This window comes from Lycorma delicatula, chromosome 3, assembly GCF_047948215.1.
Source record: "Lycorma delicatula isolate Av1 chromosome 3, ASM4794821v1, whole genome shotgun sequence".
Lineage (NCBI taxonomy): Eukaryota > Metazoa > Arthropoda > Insecta > Hemiptera > Fulgoridae > Lycorma > Lycorma delicatula.
The window spans coordinates 106,496,131-106,518,788 of NC_134457.1; the positions used below are offsets into that span (position 1 = coordinate 106,496,131).

At 33.1% G+C, this 22,658-nt stretch overlaps 1 protein-coding gene across 1 annotated transcript; it reads right to left on the reverse strand.

The window, feature by feature from the left end:
* Positions 1-1,619: 1,619 nt before the first annotated feature.
* Positions 1,620-22,057, reverse strand: LOC142321191 (uncharacterized). The gene is made up of 6 exons (XM_075359186.1): positions 21,981-22,057; positions 17,512-17,619; positions 8,544-8,657; positions 6,791-6,916; positions 3,232-3,496; positions 1,620-1,666 (listed from the first exon to the last, which is right to left on the reverse strand). The coding sequence occupies exons 2-6, from the start codon at positions 17,608-17,610 to the stop codon at positions 1,620-1,622; spliced, it is 651 nt and encodes a 216-aa protein (XP_075215301.1). The 5' UTR covers positions 17,611-17,619; positions 21,981-22,057.
* Positions 22,058-22,658: the final 601 nt, after the last annotated feature.

Sequence of the window (22,658 nt, forward strand, 5' to 3'; positions counted from 1 at the left end):
ATTAGCTAATTAATCAATGATCTATTACAGACAATATTTGGAAGACAAAAAAAATCCTGCCAGAATAGCCACTCTGCCCCAATTCATCCTTGACACAAAATTTACAGTGCAATGTCTCTCCTTTCAGTAACCTTTAAAATGTTATAAAACTTGTAGAGAATACAAAGAAGAGAAGAGCACATCAATAAACAAATTGGGAAATATATCAGGGTGGGTTAGAAAGGGAAGATTCTGTGTGGAAAAAATAAATAGTAAAGAAGAGATTTTTTTGCCTTTACAAAAGATCGGGCAAGATTCAAATAGAAATGCTAAATGTAATTGCTGAAATATATTTCTTAAATTATATATCACAAAATTTCTTAAAGAATGTATCAGAATATACCAGTAGCAACAAAGTATGATCTAATCTTAAAGATTCTTAATTTTTTTAGGTGTTAAAAAAAAATGTAATTTTTTTTACATTTTCTGATATATATTTTGAAAAATATTTTGGTAAATTTACAAGCATAAATTCAAAATAATTGCAAATTTATACACATTTAACTCATTGCTGTCATCTGGTCATTTTTAACCTGAGAGGTATATTTTTGTTGGCTATGTTGCAATGACAGTTGCTACTTCCCTGATTTCATTGTCCACTCTATTCAAGGGTGTTTCAAGGCCAGCTATAGTGCCATGTACAATGAAAACTTATTAGTTTATTTTTTACGAGAGTTCACAATCAAACCGATGATAGTAACAATGTTACTTTTTTTTTGTAATAAAATCGTCATTGTATTTTTTACATTTTTAACAAATTATGAGTTTACTGAGTATAAGTACCTCTTGTGAATGTAGTAAAAGCTTGAATGAAAATGAAATTGAAGATATCTTAATGAACTGATGATCTGTAGGACAGTGAATCTATATTTAGTGAATATGATAGCGATAGTGAATGTGACATAGAAAGTCCTGACAATGTATGTGAAATTAAAAACAAAAACACGATGAGTGTATCAGATGAATTGTTGAAAAGGAAATTAGACGAAAGTCTGTCTATGAAAAAAATTGTTATAAATGGAGTTCTGAACTAATGTTATTAGGACTCATCTTTCTCAAATAAAAGAAACTGCTAAAAACTTGCATCTCTATTAATTCAATTTATTATTGGGAATTACTGTTTTAATTAGAACATAAAATTACTAAATTATCACTAAAACTACTGCTCCGCAACTTCCTTTGTTAATCACACTGATAATATTGAATTAAAAGCTTTAATGGACTACTGTATTTATTTGGTATATTTAATTCTAGTAAAGAAGATGTGAGGGATCTACAGAAAGTGATGGAACTGGAAGTGTTATATTCAGGGAAACCATGTCCCTTCAGCGGTTTTTATTTCTGTTAGTTTTAACGGCACTAAAGTACACTCCAGTATACTAGATGGTGACAAAACCGCTCATATTTTCAAATTAATTAAAATGTTAATCTCAAATTGCCGGTCGAATTATTCTCCCACCAAGTATCTAATTGTAGACAAGATGCTTATCAGTTTTCAGGATCTATGCACATTTTGAATGTTCATGAAAAATAAGCCCTGAAAATATGGACACATATTTAAGGAAATCATTTGCCTTAACTCATATGAGACGACGACTTGTAGAATCCAGACTTCCAACATCGCTGACTTTAATATAAGAAATGTATTAAAAATTAAAAAAGGAAAAATCGAACCTGAATTGCTACAGAAAAAACACAGGCGATGTCATATGTGCCCATCAATCAATTACAACAAACATCACAACGTCTGTAGTGAGTGTGAGACCATGTATGCAAGTACAAATAACATCATAAGAAATAGTTGAAATTAGTTATGAATATTAAGATGTCGCTTTAAACTAGAAAGGCAATAAAAATCCTTTTCGCAGAATTTACAAAACTAATTTTTCTCTTTTGTATGAATATTAAGATGTAATTTTAAACTGTCTTTGCGATTAAATGACTTTTGACAAAAGTTACAAATATAATTCTTCTCTTTTGTATGAATATTAAGATGTAATTTTAAACTGCTTTTCTGATTAAATGAATTTTGACAAAAGTTACAAACATAATTATTCTCTTTTGTATGAATATTAAGATGCATTTTTAAACTGGTTTTGTAATTAAATGACTTTTGACAAAAGTTACAAATATGATTATTCTCTTTTGTATGAATATTAAGATGTATTTCTAAATTGCTTTTGCGATTAAATGACTTTTGACAAAAGTTACAAATATAATTCTTCTCTTTTGTATGAATATTAAGATGTAATTTTAAACTGGCTTTCTGATTAAATGACTTTTGACAAAAGTTACAAATATAATTATTCTCTTTTGTATGAATATTAAGATGTATTTCTAAATTGCTTTTGCGATTAAATGACTTTTGACAAAAGTTACAAATATAATTCTTCTCTTTTGTATGAATATTAAGATGTAATTTTAAACTGGCTTTCTGATTAAATGACTTTTGACAAAAGTTACAAATATAATTATTCTCTTTTGTATGAATATTAAGATGGTTTTTTAAACGGTCTTTGCGATAAAATGACTTTTGACAAAAGTTACAAATATAATTCTTCTCATTTGTATGAATATTAAGATGTTTTGTTAAATTGCTTTTGCGAGTAAATGACTTTTGACAAAAGTTACAAACATAATTCTCCTCTTTTGTATGAATATTAAGATGTAATTTTAAACTGTCTTTGCGATTAAATGAGTTTTGACAAAAGTTACAAACGTAATTCTTCTCTTTTGTATGAATATTAAGATGTAATTTTAAACTGCCTTTCCGATTAAATGACTTTTGACAAAAGTTACAAATATAATTATTCTCTTTTGTATGAATATTAAGATGTAATTTTAAACTGGCTTTCTCATTAAATGACTTTTGACAAAAGTTACAAATATAATTATTCTCTTTTGTATGAATATTAAGATGTATTTCTAAATTGCTTTTGCGATTAAATGACTTTTGACAAAAGTTACAAATATAATTCTTCTCTTTTGTATGAATATTAAGATGTTTTTTTAAACTGCTTTTGTCATTAAATGACTTTTGACAAAATGTACAAATATAATTCTTCTCTTTTGTATGAATATTAAGATGGTTTTTTAAACTGCTTTTGTGATTAAATGACTTTTGACAAAATGTACAAGTATAATTCTTCTCTTTTGTATGAATGTTAAGATGTTGCTTTAAATTAAAATTACGGTTAAAAACCTTATGGCAGATTTTGCAAACATAATAAATTTTCTCTTTCGTATGAACGTTTAAATGTGATTTTAATTCAGAACTTTGATTAAAAGTCTTCGGACAAATGGTACAAACATAATTCTTCTCTTCGTTATGCTTAATAAGTTGTGTTTTTAAATTATTTTCTGGAATAACAGACTTTTGACAAAAGTTAGAATTATTTACACTACTCTTACAATTATTCTTGGTACTTCTTTTGATGGTTAATTTTTCAATAATAACCTGTAAAATTAAACCAACAATTAAAAGGTAATTATGAATTAATACAAAATTATTTCCATTACAATAACATTATTCTATTTTGTAAAAAGTTGCAAAATATGGATAAAAAACTGAATATTTTAAACATATATTCAAAATAAACATCGTTTGGAATATTTTTTAATGATTCACAAGTAAAGTTTAATGTAATAACAAACTTTACTTATCCTACTGCATATCTATACACATAGCTGAAACTTTACAGATTGTCTGGGCTAAAGGTATCCAAAACAAATGGCCTATATTTAGGAAATAAGTCCTAACTTCTTAGTACTCAAATGATAGCATAAATCTCCAAGAATTGTTCAGGGTACTTTTAATAGTCAGTAGAATATGCGTATGATGTGCAGACAAGCTGACTCCAATGCGATTGTAGTCCATCAATATGTGGATCCCACAAAAACCATTCAGTGCATGCTTTAGTTAATGGAGTTTCAATCATGTACATATGTTTAACAGCTTGTACAAACTGAATGGAATATCAATTCTTTTATGTCAAAGTTTAACGTCCTCAAAGGTACAGGGACTTTAAGAGACAGAAATCATCAAAGGTTACAGTTGTGATGAGGCTATGGATCAAGTAAGCTACGCATTCACTGCCCGTCCCATTAACTTTATTAGGCGACCTAGTTATGGACTGCAAATATCTCTTTCTACTGTTCAAAACATTACCATAAGCACTCAGTTTGCAAGAATACAAGTTACAACTCTTATTTATAGTTAGATATCTTATTTAGTGGTGAGACAACTTTTCATTTGTGCAGGATAGTTAAAGACACTCTGTCAAATTTAATGTACTTAAAACCCCATGCAGTAATCAAAAATGAAAGGGACACACCCATAGTCAATGTCTAGTTATGATGAAACAAAAATGGTGTAATCAGACTGATCATTTTCATGGAGCCCACTGTGACAGGGCAGATTTACGTCGACCTGTTTCAGAATTTTCCGGTTCCTCAGATCCTGCCAGATTCATTTCCAACAAAATGGTGCTCCACCACAATTATATTGAGATGTTACCATGTTCCTGAACAACACTTCCCCAGATGTAAGATCTGATGAAGTACGGACTGCATGGCCAGCTAGATCTCTCAGATATCACTCCTCTAACTTTTTTGCTTGAAATTTCATTAAAAGTTGTAACAAAAGAAAGTTTGAGATTTGGACGATTTAAAATAAAAAAATTGAAGGTGTAGGTCTAATAATGAAGCTGATGCTCTTAAACACCTGGCAGGAGTTAGATTATTTTCCAGGCATCTGAAGTGCAACAAAAGGTGCATACACTGAAGTAGACAAATTTACATTAAAACATTGCGAGAGTTGATGTTTATTTAAAAAAAAGTTGCCAAGTTATGTTAACTGGTTCTCTTAATTTTAAGCTGTACTTTTAGACTGGACACTCTGTAGATTATAGTAAAACGTCATATTCTTCTGTACCAATATATGGTATTTTTATAATAAAAAACCAACATCAACAACCCAAGTAAAGAATTACAAAGTAAATGAAATAACATTTTATTTTTTATTCTAAGCACTTTTGCGGGATCCTGCATATCAGTTTTATATAATACAATTAAATAAAATTACATATCCAACATAATAAAAAATTAAAACTACAATCATATATAAAAAACATCATATAATAAAAACATTTATTTAACAAGTTAGTTAAATAAAATAACTACTTCTACAATAAATAACAACTTAAGTTTAAAAAAAATAATAAATAGAATAAATTTACGCTATGTAACCTGGAAAGCCAATTTACATTACTGAGTGGATTTAAATCACGATATTTATAAAAATTATGATTATTTCTTTTTTTTATATAAAAATGTGCTGCCATCTGTTGCTGCCTTTATAATTGTCATCTTAATATTCTGTCTGAAAGTTGATCAAGTTGGAATCTTTTGTATTTATATGTTTAAAATCTCTAAAAAATGTCCAAACTTTGCCTAGTATTGTTTAAATTTAATTTCTTGATTTTTTCACTACATTGAAATTTTAATATTAAAATTAACTATTTACAATATTTTAATTTTTTATTATGTTTGATATGTAATTTTATATAAATATATTATATACAGCTGATGATGCAGGATCCTGTAAAGGTGCTTTTGGAATAAAAAATAAGGTAAGTGTCATTTCATTTACTTTATAATTCTGTACTTGGGTTGTTCAAGTTGAATTTTTTATTAAAAAAATACAACATATATATATATATATATATATATGATCAAACTGGAAAACATGATTTATAATGTATAATTTTATAATAAACAAAATAAAAATATATAATTTTTTTAATTCTTCTAAATTCGCGTCCTCTTATAACAATATATTAAAAACATTTAAAAAAACTTGTAAATAAATCTGATGAAGTGGTGCGCATGCAAGAAACACTATTATATATATATATTTCCACACAGGGCAAGAAACTTAAAAACCAAACTGAGAGAGCTTGAACTACAGGTATTTGAGTGTTATCTTTTACACTGCTCCTATTAGCACTATTATTGGAGGTGTATATTACTGCTCTAATCTATTATTGTCTGTTGTAAACTATTCATGCTTCAGTGCAATAATTTTCGAGAACAGTGGTTTTCCTTGTCAACACGATTTGTCTAGTGCAATTCTGACTAGACGATTTGTCTAGTTGCAAGTCCTACACTATCAATAACTGGAGGCAAATGTTCATAATAAAAAACTGAAGTCATTGACAACAGTTTGCATCAGGTGACTCTCAATAATATTACTTTAGCATTGATGCATCAGCTGTGCAGGGTGATCACTTCGGATATCTTTTGTCAAAATATGGTAGATATGTTAAGTCTTCCTAATGTAATCACAAAATTAGATTTTATATTATTTTCTTTTCATTTACAGATTTTATGTCACAACCATGTTTAGTCTGTACCAGGTCCACTTTAAACTGCCTACCTGATAAATATTAAAACATGAACACTGAATACAATTAACAACAAATCACCCAAAGCTTACTAAAATGTCAACTCCATCAACAGGTTAAAATTCACATATTTCAGTCATCAATGAATTTCAAAAACACACTTTGCTCTCACACATTGACCATTTATCATTCACAAACATCTCAATAAATCGATATTAATTAAAATGAACTAAATACAGTTACAAACATTTTTTTTTAAAACGAACACATTGAAATATATAGACAGTAATGAAATTAACAAATCATGTTTGTTACAATAGCCAATAGTTACAATAGCTAATACTTACACGACATGGATAAAATACCATCCCATCTTTTGTCTTCACTGTGTGAAAATCTTTTATTCGAAGTTCATTGCTTTTCATATTAAGATTAACCAGTGGTGAAGCATCATTCAATAAGATCTCAGATTCCTTTAAAAAAAAGATAAAGAAATCATATTACAAACTAATTAATTTCCAATAAATGTTTTTTTTTTTTTTGTTTCTGACTGGAACTTAGTAATAATACCACTTATATACAAATCACATATCCTAAAAATAAATATTTTTGGTAGTAAATACCATTAAAATCTATCTTGCTAAAAATTTTAGAAAAATCCAAATATTATATGACAAAATTAGGCCAAAAAAGAACAAAGCTGATTTAATTTTATTTTTATATGAATTTACTATTAATAGAATATTACAATTGTTATTTATATATATATATATTATACACTTTATTTTCTCAAAGTGTATGTTGCAAAAAATAACAAAATTGCAAACACATTAATCACAAATTTAATTCTGAGAAAACTGATTTTATAAGTCAATTTAAAACAAATATGGCGGTTGTTCAGGAAGGTTTTGAAGAATTTTTTTTTAACTTTGAACCTAATTCTCTTGCAATTTGATTCATTTACCCAGATTTTCAAACTCTTTTTATATTATCAGTATGATGTGATTTGTCCAACTCTGCGAAATAAGCAGTTCCCTCACCTTTGCATAATTAGAAATGAATCTTTGTCCAATGAGCCATTTCTTAAGATTTGGGAGGAGGAAGTAATAGAAAAAAGAGGAAGTAAAAGAAAAGATATAAAAAACAAATAATCATTTAAAGATAGATTTAATGAAGATTTTAAATCATTTAAAAATAGAATTTTCTCGAATAGGTTTCTCGAATGTTGCTGACAATTTTATAATAATTTTGTATATTATTTAGTTTTAAACTATTATTTAGTTTAGAAGATAATTTGGAAATAGTTGAAAAAATTATATATATATATATATATATATAAAACGTGAATTCAGCCTTATAAATCTGCAAACAGAATTTGATTGAGACACTTTTATTAAAATTAAGTTTGTATCCAAAGATAAGATATGATAAATTAATAATTATTGTAATACTTTTTCATTATTGACTGAACAAATATTTGTTAAAAATAAAAAATCCATAAAAACATTTTGAATATTTTTAGAAGTTTAAAATTTGTTTTATTAATTTTTATTTTAAACAAACAATTTTTACACAATGTAAAAAGCTAATGGTTATTATATAAATTGTGAATAGTTAAAGAATTTATAAAAGTTATCACTGAGAATGAGCATAGGCCTGAAAGCAAATTGAAGTAAGAAATTAGAGGCAAGAGTGTTTCTCTAATTCCGTGCTTTACAGAGGCTGAAAGAATATTATATCGTACATATAGACATTTATGTACAGAGAGAAAAAAATGGACTATAAAAAGTTTAACCTGCTAAATAATTAATATATACGAGTTCACAAATCACGAGAAGATCCTCTAATTCTCTCTCTGTGTTTAACTTATAATTTCAATTTTTCCAAATAAATCTTCACTTCAATAGGGATTTTTTTTTTATCGATCTTAATTATACTGGTTTTTTTAATTTAACTTTTTTCAATTCATTTAGCAAAAACATATATGTATTAAAACTTATTAAAGTAAATTTTTACCCAATTATCCAGATCTGGCCTTGCAAAGGTTCATCTGGACAATTGGTGTTTTCACTGTATGCAGAATCTAATATCCTTACTTACCACTTCATTTTTAACTTCTAAATTTTCTGTCTTATTCAAGTTGGTGTCTTCAATTGCTAAATGATCTTTTTCGATATAAAGTAGTTCCTCTTTCAGCTGTAGTAAATCTACTTGCTGTAATAAAAAACAAAAAAATGAAACATATTAACAATATTGTTGATACTCATGTACCAAAAATATTTATAAAAAATGTAATTTTTGAAGCAGTTCTCTACTGAGAATTTACACAATTATTAATGAGAAAAACTTCCATAAGCTTCAAAAACAACATAGATCTACCTTATTATTAAGATATATTTAAGAACAAAATATTTGTAATACTCTTAGTCAAGATTTATTTTTTAATTATACTGTTAAGGTTGACGAATCTTTATCTAATGATTCCAAAGGTTTTTAAAATAAGCTAACAAAAACAATGATAAATCTATTTTAGGTGGCCACGAAGGCGGAGCGAATGTTCTCAACACTGATGAGGCTATTGGCCAATGTTGCAGGTCCCAGGGCATCTAAGCGCAGGATATTAGCGTCTACGGTGGTGTTGGATATATAGCCGATACTACTGCTATCACATACAATATTGTATGTGATGGCGGTAAGGTGGGAGGCCTTCAGACTGAACAGCAAGTATAGGAAGTTGGCTATCAGGGTAGCCCAATTATATAGGACAGTTTCCTTGGATGCTTCACTAGTGGTGGTGTCAATGCCACCATTTGACCTCATAGCCAAGGAAAAAAGGGATAGGATCACAGAAGGCAAGGACCCGTATGTTTATTGAATAGCAGGAGGTGGAAGAAGTAGAGTAGAGTTGTGGACGGCACCGAGTGCAGACGTGTTTCCTAGCTCCGCGATATTTTACTTTTTGATTGGGTTTTTTTGATTTTTTACTGGATACGGACATCGGAAATTATAGTGGTATGGTTAATGGACACAAGTGCAAAGTTTTTTGAGTTTCGGTTTTTTTTTTTTTTGAAAATACAAAATTTTGAGGAAAGTGTAGAGAACTTTTAGTGCTACAGCCCTTTTGGACAACGGTTAAGAACCGAAGGGGTGTGGGATTGTAAGTAAATACAACTACACGGACAGAGTGAGTTAAAAAGTACTTTGAATAAATTTTTTCTTTTTTAAGTGTTTAAGTATATACATTTAACTTACATAGAGACAAATTTTGCAAATCAAGCGACAAGCTCTGGCTTGTTCGTGACGTCATTGAAATACAAGTAAACAAGGACTTGTAAAATTTTCAGAAGTTTTACTGTGTACTAGTAGAAATTTTTCTAAGTGTTTGCGATACTTTACACGGGCAAACTCCTATCCTCCATATCTCCTATAGTTTTTACCATAGAACCAAAATTCCCAAATATCTATCCGAAACCAAAGATTTCTGACCTTCTGACCGCCCCTCATATTTTGACCCCCCCCAAAATTTTTGACCCCGGATTTGGACACATACATTTTACTTCCCCCCCAAATTTTTTTGGGGGCACCCGCCCGCGTGGGGTATCATAGGACTCGGAATCAACCCCTGATTTCGAATCCGAAGCTCGCTTCCAATAGAAAATAAGGCCTCTCCAGAGGACATTACAGGATTAAATCAAGGAAAAGCAAAGTGGAAGACAGTAGAGGGGAGAACCGCCAAGCGGCCTAGAGCAGGCTCATCAGAAGAAGAGGAGGCCCCCCCTTAATTTGAAGGAGGTTACGTACAGGCTGGGTAATGCAATATTACAGCTTAGGCAACTAACTGGCAAGGCCAGTGTAACGGCAATCAAGGCTCATGAGAGGGAGCTGACAGAAATTTATAAAGATTTACAACGAATAAATGATGAGACTCCAGACACAGTTGACCAAAGTACGCAAACCGAAAGTCATGGCAGGAACGAGATGTCAGATATTCTATATTCTAGATGTAGAGATGACAGATGAACAACTGATAGACAGATTACCCACACGATGGTCAACCTGGGCAATGAACAGGCTGACCCAGGAGAAAGATCTAAGACCAGGAGATGACAGCTGTTTTTTCATCGATTTGAATGGATTAAAGCCATCCAGCCGGTATGCTGGGACGGCACCTGGGGCAATGATCTTACAAGACTGCACCATCCTCGAAGATGGAAAGATCACAAATACCGGAATTAGGTACACGGTAATCTATGACTCTAGAGAAGGAGATATTATAATCTCATATTATAAAGGCCTTACCAAGAGCTGTAGGTAAGCTGGAGTCAGCTGTCTTTGTGGTTCCCAGTGGTGTAGCGGGCATCATAGTGAGAAAAATAGTAATATACATGATGAGGAAGGGTAAGACCTTGCTGAGGATGTTACTCCCCAGCCTGAGCGAACAAGGGAGGGCAAGGTCGAGGTCGGTATCAACAAGAAAGGGAACCCCCCTGGTCGTTGGAAGTAAAACGGTCGTAGTAAGGGCCCCCAGTAAATCTTATGCCGATCTGTTGAAAACCATGAAAGAAAAGGTTAAGGTTGAGGAGGCTGGCGAAATACTGTCAATTAAACAGGGAAGGGATCAACAACTAGAGGTCTGAATTAGTGGGGCGCAGAAGGCGGGGGAGTTTTCCTCCCTGCTGAAGAACAGAGCAGAGGATCTCCAGGTGGATATAAGAACAAAAGGAGACCGCAGAACAGTCGTTCATGTAAAAGACATGCTAGGCGACACTACTGAGCGAGAGGTCAGGGAAGCGGTAGAGAAGGTACTAGGACAAGGAGAAAACTTTCAAGTCACATCACTAAGGGAGGCATTTGGAAACACAAAAAATGCCACGGTGGTCACAAGTCAAAGGAATGCAACGAAATTAATTGCAGCAAGGCTGAGAGTAGGGTGGGTGAGTTGCAGGGCCTACATCCGGACGGATATAGAGAAATGTTATCGATGTTGGGATGTCGGTCACAGCAGAAGAGTGCAGAGGCCAGGACCGTTCAAACCTCTGCTTCAACTGTGGTAAACCCGGCCATGTAATTAAAGATTGCAAGGAGGCGACCATATGCCTGGACTGTGGAGCCACTTCACATAGGACCGGCAACCCGTGCTGTAACAAAGGTCATGACTAAAGTAATACTAGTTAATAATAACAGGAGCCTACTCTCTAGTGATTTGAGCATAGAAATAGCAGCTAGATATGAAGCGGACTTCCTGGTGGCCACCGAACCTAATGTGTATTCGGCGGCCAGAGAACAGTGGCTGACCGATGGGAATGGTGATGTGGCAATTAGAAAGATCGTTGGAAATGTGGATTATGATCTGTATGGTAGAGGTGACGGACTCATTGCTGTTGAAGTAAGCGATAAGATTATAATAGGTGTATATATCAGCCCTAACTGCAGCAGGGAATCTCTTAAGAACAGACTCCTTGACCTCCAACAAGTCATTATACGAGCTCGGAAGAGAATTGTAGTCCTTGGAGACTTTAACTGCAGGACTGTTCTAGCTGGAGCGGTCTCCTCGAACGCTAGAGGAAAACTCCTGGAGGAATTGCTGGCAGCGACAGGAATGACATGTATTAATGACGGAACAGCCACCTACCAAGCAAGAGGGCATCAATCGGTCCTGGATTTAGTTATAATTGATGGAAGGATGCGCACTGATGCAGCTGATTTCATGGTTCTTAATGACGAAACAGCCAGCGATCACAGAGCCATCTTTGTTAACTTCAGAGAGCAACGGCCAGAAATAAGACAGATAAATAACAATATCAGACTGTCTGATCAACACATATATAGAGTGGCTAATAATGCGGCAAATAGAATTAGAAATAGTACTCAGATAACACCTGAAATATTCCAAAATATAGTTAAAGAAGAGATGGCGAACATACCGAGGAGAAATAATATTAAACATAATATGGTCTACTGGTGGTCCAGGGAGATAGAGGAACAGCGTAGAATTATGCAAAGACACAAGAGGACGGCCCAGAGGTTGCGAGCTAGAGTTGGTTCGGAAATAGGATGTAACATTGCGACAGAGCAATATAGGCAAGCGAGAAAGACGCTTAACTTCCTCATAAAGCAAGCCAAAAGAAGGAAATGGTTAGAACTATGCGAGGAGTTGAATGCTGATCCGTGGGGAAAGGCTTTCAAAATTATAACCTAGCGGCTTGGGAGACAAGCTCCGACACTGAATGAAGAAACGGCTGCGTTGCAGATCAGAAAGTTATTCCCCAGAACGGAGGAGCAATATAATAGAGAGGTGATAGAATGCCAGGGAGGAAGATTTACACAAAAAGAGGTCATGGAAGCTATAAATAAATTAAAAAATAAGAAAAGCCCCGGCCCAGATGGCATCCCAGCGGCCATCATTAAGATAATAGCTAGAATCGTACCTTGGGAAATAGTCGATGTAGCCAGCTACGGCCTACAAAATAGAAGCTTCCCTGAATGCTGGAAGGAAGCAAGAACAGTCTTCCTCCCAAAGGCAGGACAAATTCAAGAGAACACAGCATATAGACCGATTACGCTCATAAATAATATGGAAAAAGTAGTTGAAAGGTTGTTAGAAAATAGACTTAGAGAGGAAATAGAGGAAAAACAATGTCTACATCCGGAACAATACGGATTTAGAAAGGGATGGTCCACGGTGACCGCAGTCGAGAAGGTAAAAAACTGGGCATTAAATTGCAGAAGCGGTACATGGAGGACTAGAAAAATCCCCATGATCATAATGCTTGATGTTAGAAACGCATTTGGTACGGTCCCCTGGACAGCCATCATTGAGGCGCTTCAAGCCATGCGAATAAGTAAATACTTAGTAAATCAGATAGATCAATATCTGCAAAATAGGTTCATAGAGGTCAAAACCCTAGAAAGGAAAGCCATATTTCAGGTATTCGGAGGGGTGCCGCAGGGTTCTGTCCTTGGCCCAACCTTATGGAATGTTTTCTATGATAAAATCTTCAGGCTGAACTACCCGAAGGGGTATCGATAGTAGGATACGCGGATGATATCTCAATATTAGTAGAAGACAGGGATATAAATGAACTGGAGAACAAGGCAAACCAAGCCCTTAGAACAATAGATGAATGGATGGAGGATAACAAATTAGAAATAGCTCCTAATAAATCCTGTTACCTGGTCCTCTCGGGTAGAAGACCATTAAGAAGTGTGAATCTAAATATCAGAGAACAGAGAATCGATGAAGTAAAAGAAACAAAATACTTGGGGGTACTTCTGGACAAACGTTTAAGGTTCAGCAAGCATATTGATATGATTTGTGGGAGAGTTACTCCTGCTGTAAAGGGATTAAGAGGATTATTTCAAAACCACGGCTCACCTAAAATGGTTATTCGAAGATTGATAACCGCGGCTATCACTTCGGCGGTACTGTATGCGGCTCCCATATGGGGGGCGGAAATGAACATACAGCGAAATAAAAAGAAGTTGAGAAGTGTCCATAGACTGGCATTGCTGCGTGTAGCTGCTAGTTACTGTACGGTATCGTATTACGCGCTGTGCGTACTGACCGGGGTCCTACACATAGACCTTCAGATAAAAGCCAGAACCCTCAGACACAGCGGTATGTCGAAAGAAGAGATGGAAGGGATTATAGAAAAGAATGGCAAGAAGAGTGGGCAGGGTCCAGAGTGGGAGAATGGACCAGACGCCTAATCCCTAATATTAAAACCTGGAATAACAATAGACTCGGAGATGTCAATTTTTACATGACACAATTACTGTCGGGGCACGGCTCTTTCGGTCAGTATCTGTATAGGATGGGAAAAGAGTCACCCCGCAGTGCATCTATTGTCCAGAGAACGACGATGCCGAACATACGTTGTTCATATGTCCAAGATGGGCCGTTAACAGAGGTCAAATAGTAATTAATGGTCTTACACCAGAAAATCTCATAAACCGCTTGGGGTACAACAATGAGAACTGGGAATGGTTCCGCAGGTTCGCCGGGGAGGTCCTGCGGGCCAAAGAGGATGAAGACAGAAGAATGGGAGTATAAACAGTAGGGTAGGGCGGACAGTCACTCCATGGAGGGCCTGTACGCCTTGGTGTGCGGGTACCTGAGAAGGGGGTGAACTCCAGGGGAGTTTGAGTTTGGGTTAAAATAAAAGACCAAGTCCCGGTCGGCGGGGTCGTTCCTGCGGGAGCCTAGGCTCTTTGTGGGGTCAGCGCTGTCGATTAGAGGCCAAAGGCGTAAAGACCGAGTACCGGTTCCCTGCTGAGGCGCTGGGGGACGGCATAGCCGGACATTGGCTCTAAAGCGAGGGATTAGAGGCAGGCAATGTAAAACAAAAGATCCGAGACCGGGGAGGCCAACCTGCCGTGCCGGACGTATAGCCGGTGGGTGGGGGACGCCTCCTTTGAGAGTAAAAGGACACTCTCCCCGACTGAGTATACTTAATTGGATATCCAATCGGGGATAGTAGGAAAAAAAAAAGGAGGTGGAAGAATCCAAAAGGACATTAGAGCTATATTTTGATCCCAGAAGTAGCTGCTGTATTGGTCAATAGACCAAGGGTCATTTGGGTTCTACGTCTGCAGGATTGGAAGGAGGTGTACAGATCAATGTCAGTATTGTGAAGAAACTAACACATTGGAGCACATCTTTTTCATGTGTCCCAGGTGGAAGGAAGAATTGGCATGTGATGGTTTGGACTCGCTTGGGGGGTCATGCAGTTGATGCTCTTGTTCGGTGAGAGTTGGACCATGTGTTCACAGTGGTTTCTGGTGGAGCGCTCCACCAGAAACTACTAAAGGAAGAAGATGAGGTGAGCAGCAAAGATGTCAGTTGAGGGTAGTGCTGGGCACCAGTCTTTGGGGGCAGGTGACAGGTGTGCCTCGACACTGCCATCAGCAATGGCTCCCATGAAATGCATTCCTGCCATCAAAGGCTAGCATAGCTGTGTGGAGTTAAGAATCTACTTGTATAGTAAATATTGAGTTGTAAATATCATGTGAATGTAGTGTGTAAATATTTTTATGAATGTGAGGTGTACATGTGATGCACGTAGTGCTGAAGTTGAGCCTTTCCAGCAGTTCCAGTACCACATTGCCTGAGGGAATGGGCTTTTAACGAGTCCACTGCAGTAGGCGGTGAACCTCACACCCAGTATGTACAGGCTACTGAGCGTTTGGTTTAGGCATGTTTTCCCACTTCCGATGTAAAACAAAAAAAAAAAACACTAGTTTCTATTTTTTTATGTACTTATGATTTTGCATTCATGGGTCTCATGCCTCTCTATTAAATTAAATATAAATAAATAAATTAAAAAATTTACCTCTTGCAAAAATTTAAAAACTTACCAAATACAATTACCCAGCCTTTGCTTGAGAATAAAAATGGAAAATTAGGCCTTAACAACAAAGACAATTGCAAAAATATACGAAGTACTTCAAAAAATTATTAAACTGCCATGAACCAGCAGTAAGATTTCATTTCCAAAATCCAACATGAACTAATTATGCAGACACCACCCATCTGCACAGATTACAGTGACAGGCCTTAACTGTCCATTTCACGACTCTAATAACATGACATCTATTACATTGATTGTGTCTAGCGGGTCAGTTACTGCTGCACACTTCTCATACTAAGCGGCCGATATGATGTTATACCATCAGGTAGTTTACCTAGTTTGATTGGTTTCAGCTATTTTCCATACATCGAGAAAATATTCAATGTTGAGAATGGATGTACAGTAATAATAATTATAATAGCTGAACAAGAACTTTACGATGAGTGAAGTTAGCATTGTAGATAATTTATGAATTAGATAGTATGCAAACAATGAAGATATTGGATTTTAAAGTTTAATGATAAGAAAATTAGAATTTATTTTGCAAAAGCAGCAAAATTTATTTGTTCTGAATGAATACATAAAAATGCTAAAAACAGCTATTCATAAGTTAAAAACAGCTGCTGGGTTGTGTATGAGATTTTTCACTCATTTTCTTATTTCTGCATGCCAGCAATCTGTTAATTTTTTTCAAATTAAAAATCTTTTTGGGTGAAATTAAAATTAATTTAATATATATTCTTAGAATTAAGCTTCACTTTAACAAAGCAGTACTTGCTGATAATACTTCCTATCTCTATCTATACTATTATATAAAGAGGCAGAGGGTTTTCGTTTGTTTGGGATAAACAAAAAAACTCCTTAATCACTTTCAACCAAATTTTTACCCACATTTCTCAGCATAACTGAGAAGGTTTTTAGATATGTTTTCAATCTCAAAAAAAAAAAATGAGTATATATCTGTAGTAGTGGAGATTTTCCGGTTGAAGCACAATCTTTAATGAACTGTGAGTCATCACTGTGTGAGGTGAGGTTGAACTGAATGCATCATATCAGTCGACTGAAAATATTACAAAAATAATGAGTAATATTAAATTTTGAACAATTTCTTTCTGTTTAACAATAATGACCTTCCCTTGGGGTATGCATGTGAGGCTAGAATGGTGAGGTATACGAACACCTCATGGGAGGCTAGCCCACTCATTACTATGAACTATTAACAAACGGGGTGCCCCTGGACCACTTTTTTGGAGGTGCTCTTATATCAGAAAACAATCACCCGATTTTGAAAATTCAAACTGGGAATATATATATAGTTTGTCTGTTTGCTCATGCATCATGTGAGAGGAAGCTGACTGATTACTTTCAAATTTCAGAATACATATGTGTTACCCCAGAGAAGGTTTTAAGCCATTAACCGAGGCCCTAGCTCCCTTGAACATTGAGATATTAAAAATATTCATTATTTCTTCACTCCCAAGATGGGTGAAGTTGTGAATTAAAGAAATTCATCAAGGAAAAGATAGATTTATTCTTCTACTTCACTACTGAATATTTCTGCCGCCATTGCAAAGAAATAAGTTATGAATTTTTCATTGTCAAATGCATGTGTACTTTAGTTACTCCTATTACCTATATTTCATAATTTAGTTTCTTTTTCAGGGTTCTGTCCAACCTCATCATGTATGTTACAATATCCAATAATTATAAATACTTACATGACATGGATAAAATTCCTTCTCTTCTTCTGCCTTTATAGTGTGTACATCATTAATTTTAAGATTAATCCGAGGTGGAATGTCATCATTTAATGACATCTCAGATTTCTATAAAAATAAGATGAAAAAAACCTTACAAAAATGTTGAAATTAATTAATATTCAATAAAATATCTTTTTTTATTCTGACAAACTTAAATATACCATTGTAAATTAAAAAAAATATTAAAAAAAAAGGTCTTTCAACCCATCAAAGACAGAAAAGAAGACACAAATTATTTAACCCCTTCATAGTTTTTGATGAAATAACTCATCAAATAACTACCCTGATAAAAATTTCCTTGACGAAATAATTCGTCATCCACTTTTTTGCTGAAAAGTGCCACTGATGAATTATGAATTGACCCATTTAATTGTGTTTGTTGATGGGTTACTGTAACATATGCGAGTCTAGTTCCATTTTTACTCTAATTTATTGCTGAAGCGGTAGTATCATATTGTTTCTCTATTCTATATGTCCTAACAATGTATATTCATTATTCGGGTTATTTTTTACAAATAAATTAGTTGACATTCTTTATGTCAAGCAGACTAATCTTTTTGTCAAAGATTTCATTAAAAAAAAAAAATAACTACCAAACCAGTTTTTGAGGTTTCACCTGTGGAAACAGACTGATAATTATGAGATGCTTTTGTTTGTAGCTGTATATATGCTATCAGGAATTACCTGAAAGCCATAGACTGAAAGTTATTACACAAACCATCTCCTTTTTACAACTCTTGGATTTGGAAAAGTGTTAGCCCAAAGAATCAAACTTTTATTGTATTCCCTCAATTTTACTCATGATGATAATACTAATAAATCTCCAAAAAATAAAATCGATTATTGACTATCTTGTTAAAAAATTCAGAGATGTATATACACCAGAAAAAATTTTAGCAGATGATGAAAGTTTACTGGAAAGGTAGGCTAAATTTCATTCACTACAAGATACACTACAAGATTTCACCACCTTACAAGATAGTGTTGTTTTCTAAAAATTGTAAGATTGTAAACAATATTAATTTTTTTTATCGCAAAATAAGCATGAAACTAGTGCATGGAACATGGAAATGTCACTTTATAGTGTATGAAAAATGTCACACCTAAGCAGGATTTGATATTGATCATGAATATAAATTTATTAATAAGAAGAGAGTTCCATAAGCTACAAAAACAATATAGATCTACTTTAATTAAAAATGAAATTCATAGTGTGTGATAAGGAGGGAAAAATAATGTTGACAACTAAATTCAGATTAGACTGTGTAGAATTAATATGGAAAGGAAAGAAAGCAGTGGTTCTAAATGCTGTCATATATATATATATATATATATATATATATGTATACTTTTTATTCCCTTAATGTGTATGTTGCAATTTGTTCAAGTAGTTAACAATAAAACTACCCTACCGTGGGCCAATTAGATGAGAATGATATGTGTAATCTTGTACACTCAAATCTCTGCTACAGAGGAATTATTTTTTATCAGTGTTTATTTTACTGGAGGTTTTTAACTGAATTTTTGCAATTCATTCAGGAAACACACACACGCGCACACACACATTAAGGAATTTATTAATCTCAATTATAAAAGTAAATTTCTACACATAGAAACTTTTTTTTGTTTTTGCACCATATTTATTTTTTGTTACATTGTACAAATTTACATATATTCCAAATATCTTTCTGGGTCAATCCATTTAATGTGACCCAAGAATTGACACCAATTCCACCAAAAAAAATTGAAACTCACCCACTTGTTTTCCACATGTCTCAGGGCCTTAAAATTAAAAGTCTTTTTTTTATTTAAGCAGTTTATTTGTGGCAGCCATTTTTGTTATGGTACACACACCTATTTTTTGTGATTGCAAGGGTTTATAAAACAATCGTAACTAAAAAACTGTAAGTCCGGAAAGAATGAAACAAAAAGCAATATATTCATATTTTTTCAAGGTGAAAGAATGGTCTAGCGGTTTATTTACCTATCTCTCTTCTTTCTACGAGAAAATTAGCGATAAATTTGATCTTGAAAAACAGGGAAATTTTAATTTTGGTAATTTTTTTATGAGGCGAGGATGCCAAACACAGTTTGAATTATTTTTTTACATGTAGGTATTGTTAGTAGTTTTACCATAAATAATATGAATAGTGATATAATACTTAACCCCTAATTTTTTATGAATTTTTGGAAACTAATCTTTTTACATGATTTAAGTTTTGGCTTCAAATAATTTCCACCACTTGTAGTGTTTTTGTAGATGTTTATGGAAAATAAAATAGTTTCTTGTGTACTGTACTAATAAAAAAATTATAACCTCTCAAAAATCATGAAAAACTTGTTACAAGCAATACAATTTTGACTTAATAAAAGGGATTTCTTGTCTTCTTGGCGATTTAATATCTTTATGCTTAATACTATAGTTGAAATAGACTTGTTTGAACCATTCAATTGCAGTGCTCATCTTATAACTGGCGCTTGAATTCATTTCCAGTCATCAGGAAAATTCATGCTGCAACATGCTCATTTATGCATGTTGCATCATTTAGCTTCGCAGTTACAGACTGGTGTGTCTGACATTAGTTAGTGACCTGTTCACATCTTTACCAAGTGTCACAAATTTTATCCTATTTTTGAAAGTGTTTATTAAATAAATAAGTTTTCATCATTATATTACCAAATTTTAAAATTATTTAAATTTTTACATTATTTTTCAAGTAAAACAATGGAAGAACAATGTCCCATAGGAATTTATGTGAATGAAGAGTGTCAAAACATTGTACTGGTACAAGGCATAAAAACTAAGCAACTGTCTTTGTAGATTACAAAAAGGCAAACAACTCAATCAATAGCACTTCCTTATTTAATATGCTACAAGAATTTGGTATGGATCCCAACACAATTAACATAACTAAATAGATTCTTCCAAACACCTCTCATAAACAGCTTTCTTATAATTACCTAACGATAGTTCTTTATATTTTATAGTAGCTTGAATGAGGTTATATTTGATATTGATTCATTTATGTTGGCAATAATAAATAATTACTCTGAAGATGAATTTTTAAATAAATTATATTAAAACAAAAATTATTTATGTGCATCCTGTACAGAGATCACCTTGCTTTTCTTATTTAAGAACTAGAACTAAAGATCTCCCAGTTATAAGATTTGAACACTCACTATACCGCTTGGCTGCTGTGACTGAAAATATACAAATAAGTTACTTATTTAACAAATATGTTTAATTACAGTTTACTACAAAACATCACGAGTTGGAAGGCACCATTTTGGATTTAATGGAGGAACCCCCCACCAAAAACATATTAATAAATCCCATTATAAGCTGAACCACCAGCCCACACTCTTGTTATCTAAAAACTTTTTCTAATTTGTACGCCCCATTTTAGAATACTTATTTGTTTCAACATGCCCACTATAATAAAGGTTACCAAAAATAGGGAAAAATACTAACTTAGCATTAATCAGATTAAGCAGAATTCAAAAAACAATGCAAGCTTGTTTAAATATATAAATGTCAATAAGCACAGGTTCATTGAAGTTCTATTTATTATGTCAGTGAAACAGATTCATAATATTGGTTTGTAAATCTTTGTTTACACACATCTTTGTTCTACATCATGCCATAGATTTCAAATTTTGTGTGTATATATATATTTTATAGTAAATTTTAAATTTAATAATACATTATTAATACTTTAATTAAAGTGAGTGGACCAACCCCTTAAGTCTCTTAGCATCCCTAAGGATATGGTAGCACTCACATTTAGTGATCATGGATTTATTCAATGTATAATCACTTCTAACCACAAATTACCTGTTAAAAATTAAAAGTTAATAAACAATAGGAAGAATTAATGTTCAAGTACTATTAATAATTATGTACTAAAAATCTATTATTTCTTTAGACAGAAATTTCTTAACGGTAGCTAGTTGCATCATTGCCTAAGAAGTACGGTTGAGAGTAAAACAAATCTGACACTCATCCTGCCAAGTTCAAATGAAATTGGCAATCTTAGGGCAATGGCACAATAAATGAACTTAACTGTTAAGGTTATTTCTCCATTCTACTGAGAAGGCTTGTGCCGTCTCAGATAAAACTGGTTTGTAACAAGAACAGCATGAAAGGTTTGGGCATTAAAATATGATATATGTGTAATCATTTCTGAAGGACTGTGAAATTGAAGTTCAGTCTGTGTTTGCATGGGGTAAATGAAATTTACAGTCACACACTTAAAATGTGATTATAAAAGTTTCTGAACAACTTTCCTTTTGTGGAAAACGATTTTACAACGAACTAAAATGAATTTACATGACTGTTTAAAGTTCACGCTACCAATTATCAATATAAAAAACTCAAACTTAAATTCTACTGATTTATATTAGAATAGCATAACATTACTTACTTAGTCAAATAAACAAAGTAAACACCAACAATTACACAATAATAATATTACAACATCTACTACATATCTTCCTAACAAAGCTTTCCCACAATTTTATCAGTGATGCCAACACATGCAAATGTATACTTTAATACCTAAGATATCTCGATATAATCTTGGAAAAAATATATATACATACATATAATATTGCACATTATACTTATTAAACAATTTCTTATTCACGGAAAAGTTAAGTGGTAAAATGTAAAAATAAAAAATGTAAAGAAATTTTCATAAAATTCTTAGAACCGATTGTAAGTTTTAAAATAATAAAAAATAATCCGGCATTTAATAATAATAATAAAGTTCTCATAAACTTGTTTGGAGTTGTTTATTGGTCCCAGACATCTTGAAACATGAACATCTTTGTACGCACAACGATGACAAAATACAGAATGCATCACCCTAAATCCGAAGTGAAATGTCTGTATATCTCTTAAAGAAGATGATAGAGGTCTCGACCTAAAATCACTTTGTAACAGACACATTGCTTCAATGAAGTGATATTTCCTCTCCAGATCTGAAACATCATCATAACACAAAGCAGTAGTTTCATCGGACAAGGGTTACTCCCCTCTAAATCTGAATGGTGACAATTTGTACTCCTGTATCATTACAACTAGGGATAGGATCCAAGCA

Bases quoted from the DNA above. Each gene is read 5' to 3' on its own strand.
- LOC142321191 (XM_075359186.1), bottom strand. From the start codon at position 17,610: ATGTCATTAAATGATGACATTCCACCTCGGATTAATCTTAAAATTAAT. The intron at 3,497-6,790 runs GTAAGTATTAGC...TTAATTTTACAG, and splicing joins TGGTATTTTATCCATGTCGT to GTTATTATTGAAAAATTAAC. The intron at 1,667-3,231 runs GTAATTTTAATT...CTTATATTAAAG, and splicing joins CTGCCATAAGGTTTTTAACC to TCAGCGATGTTGGAAGTCTG.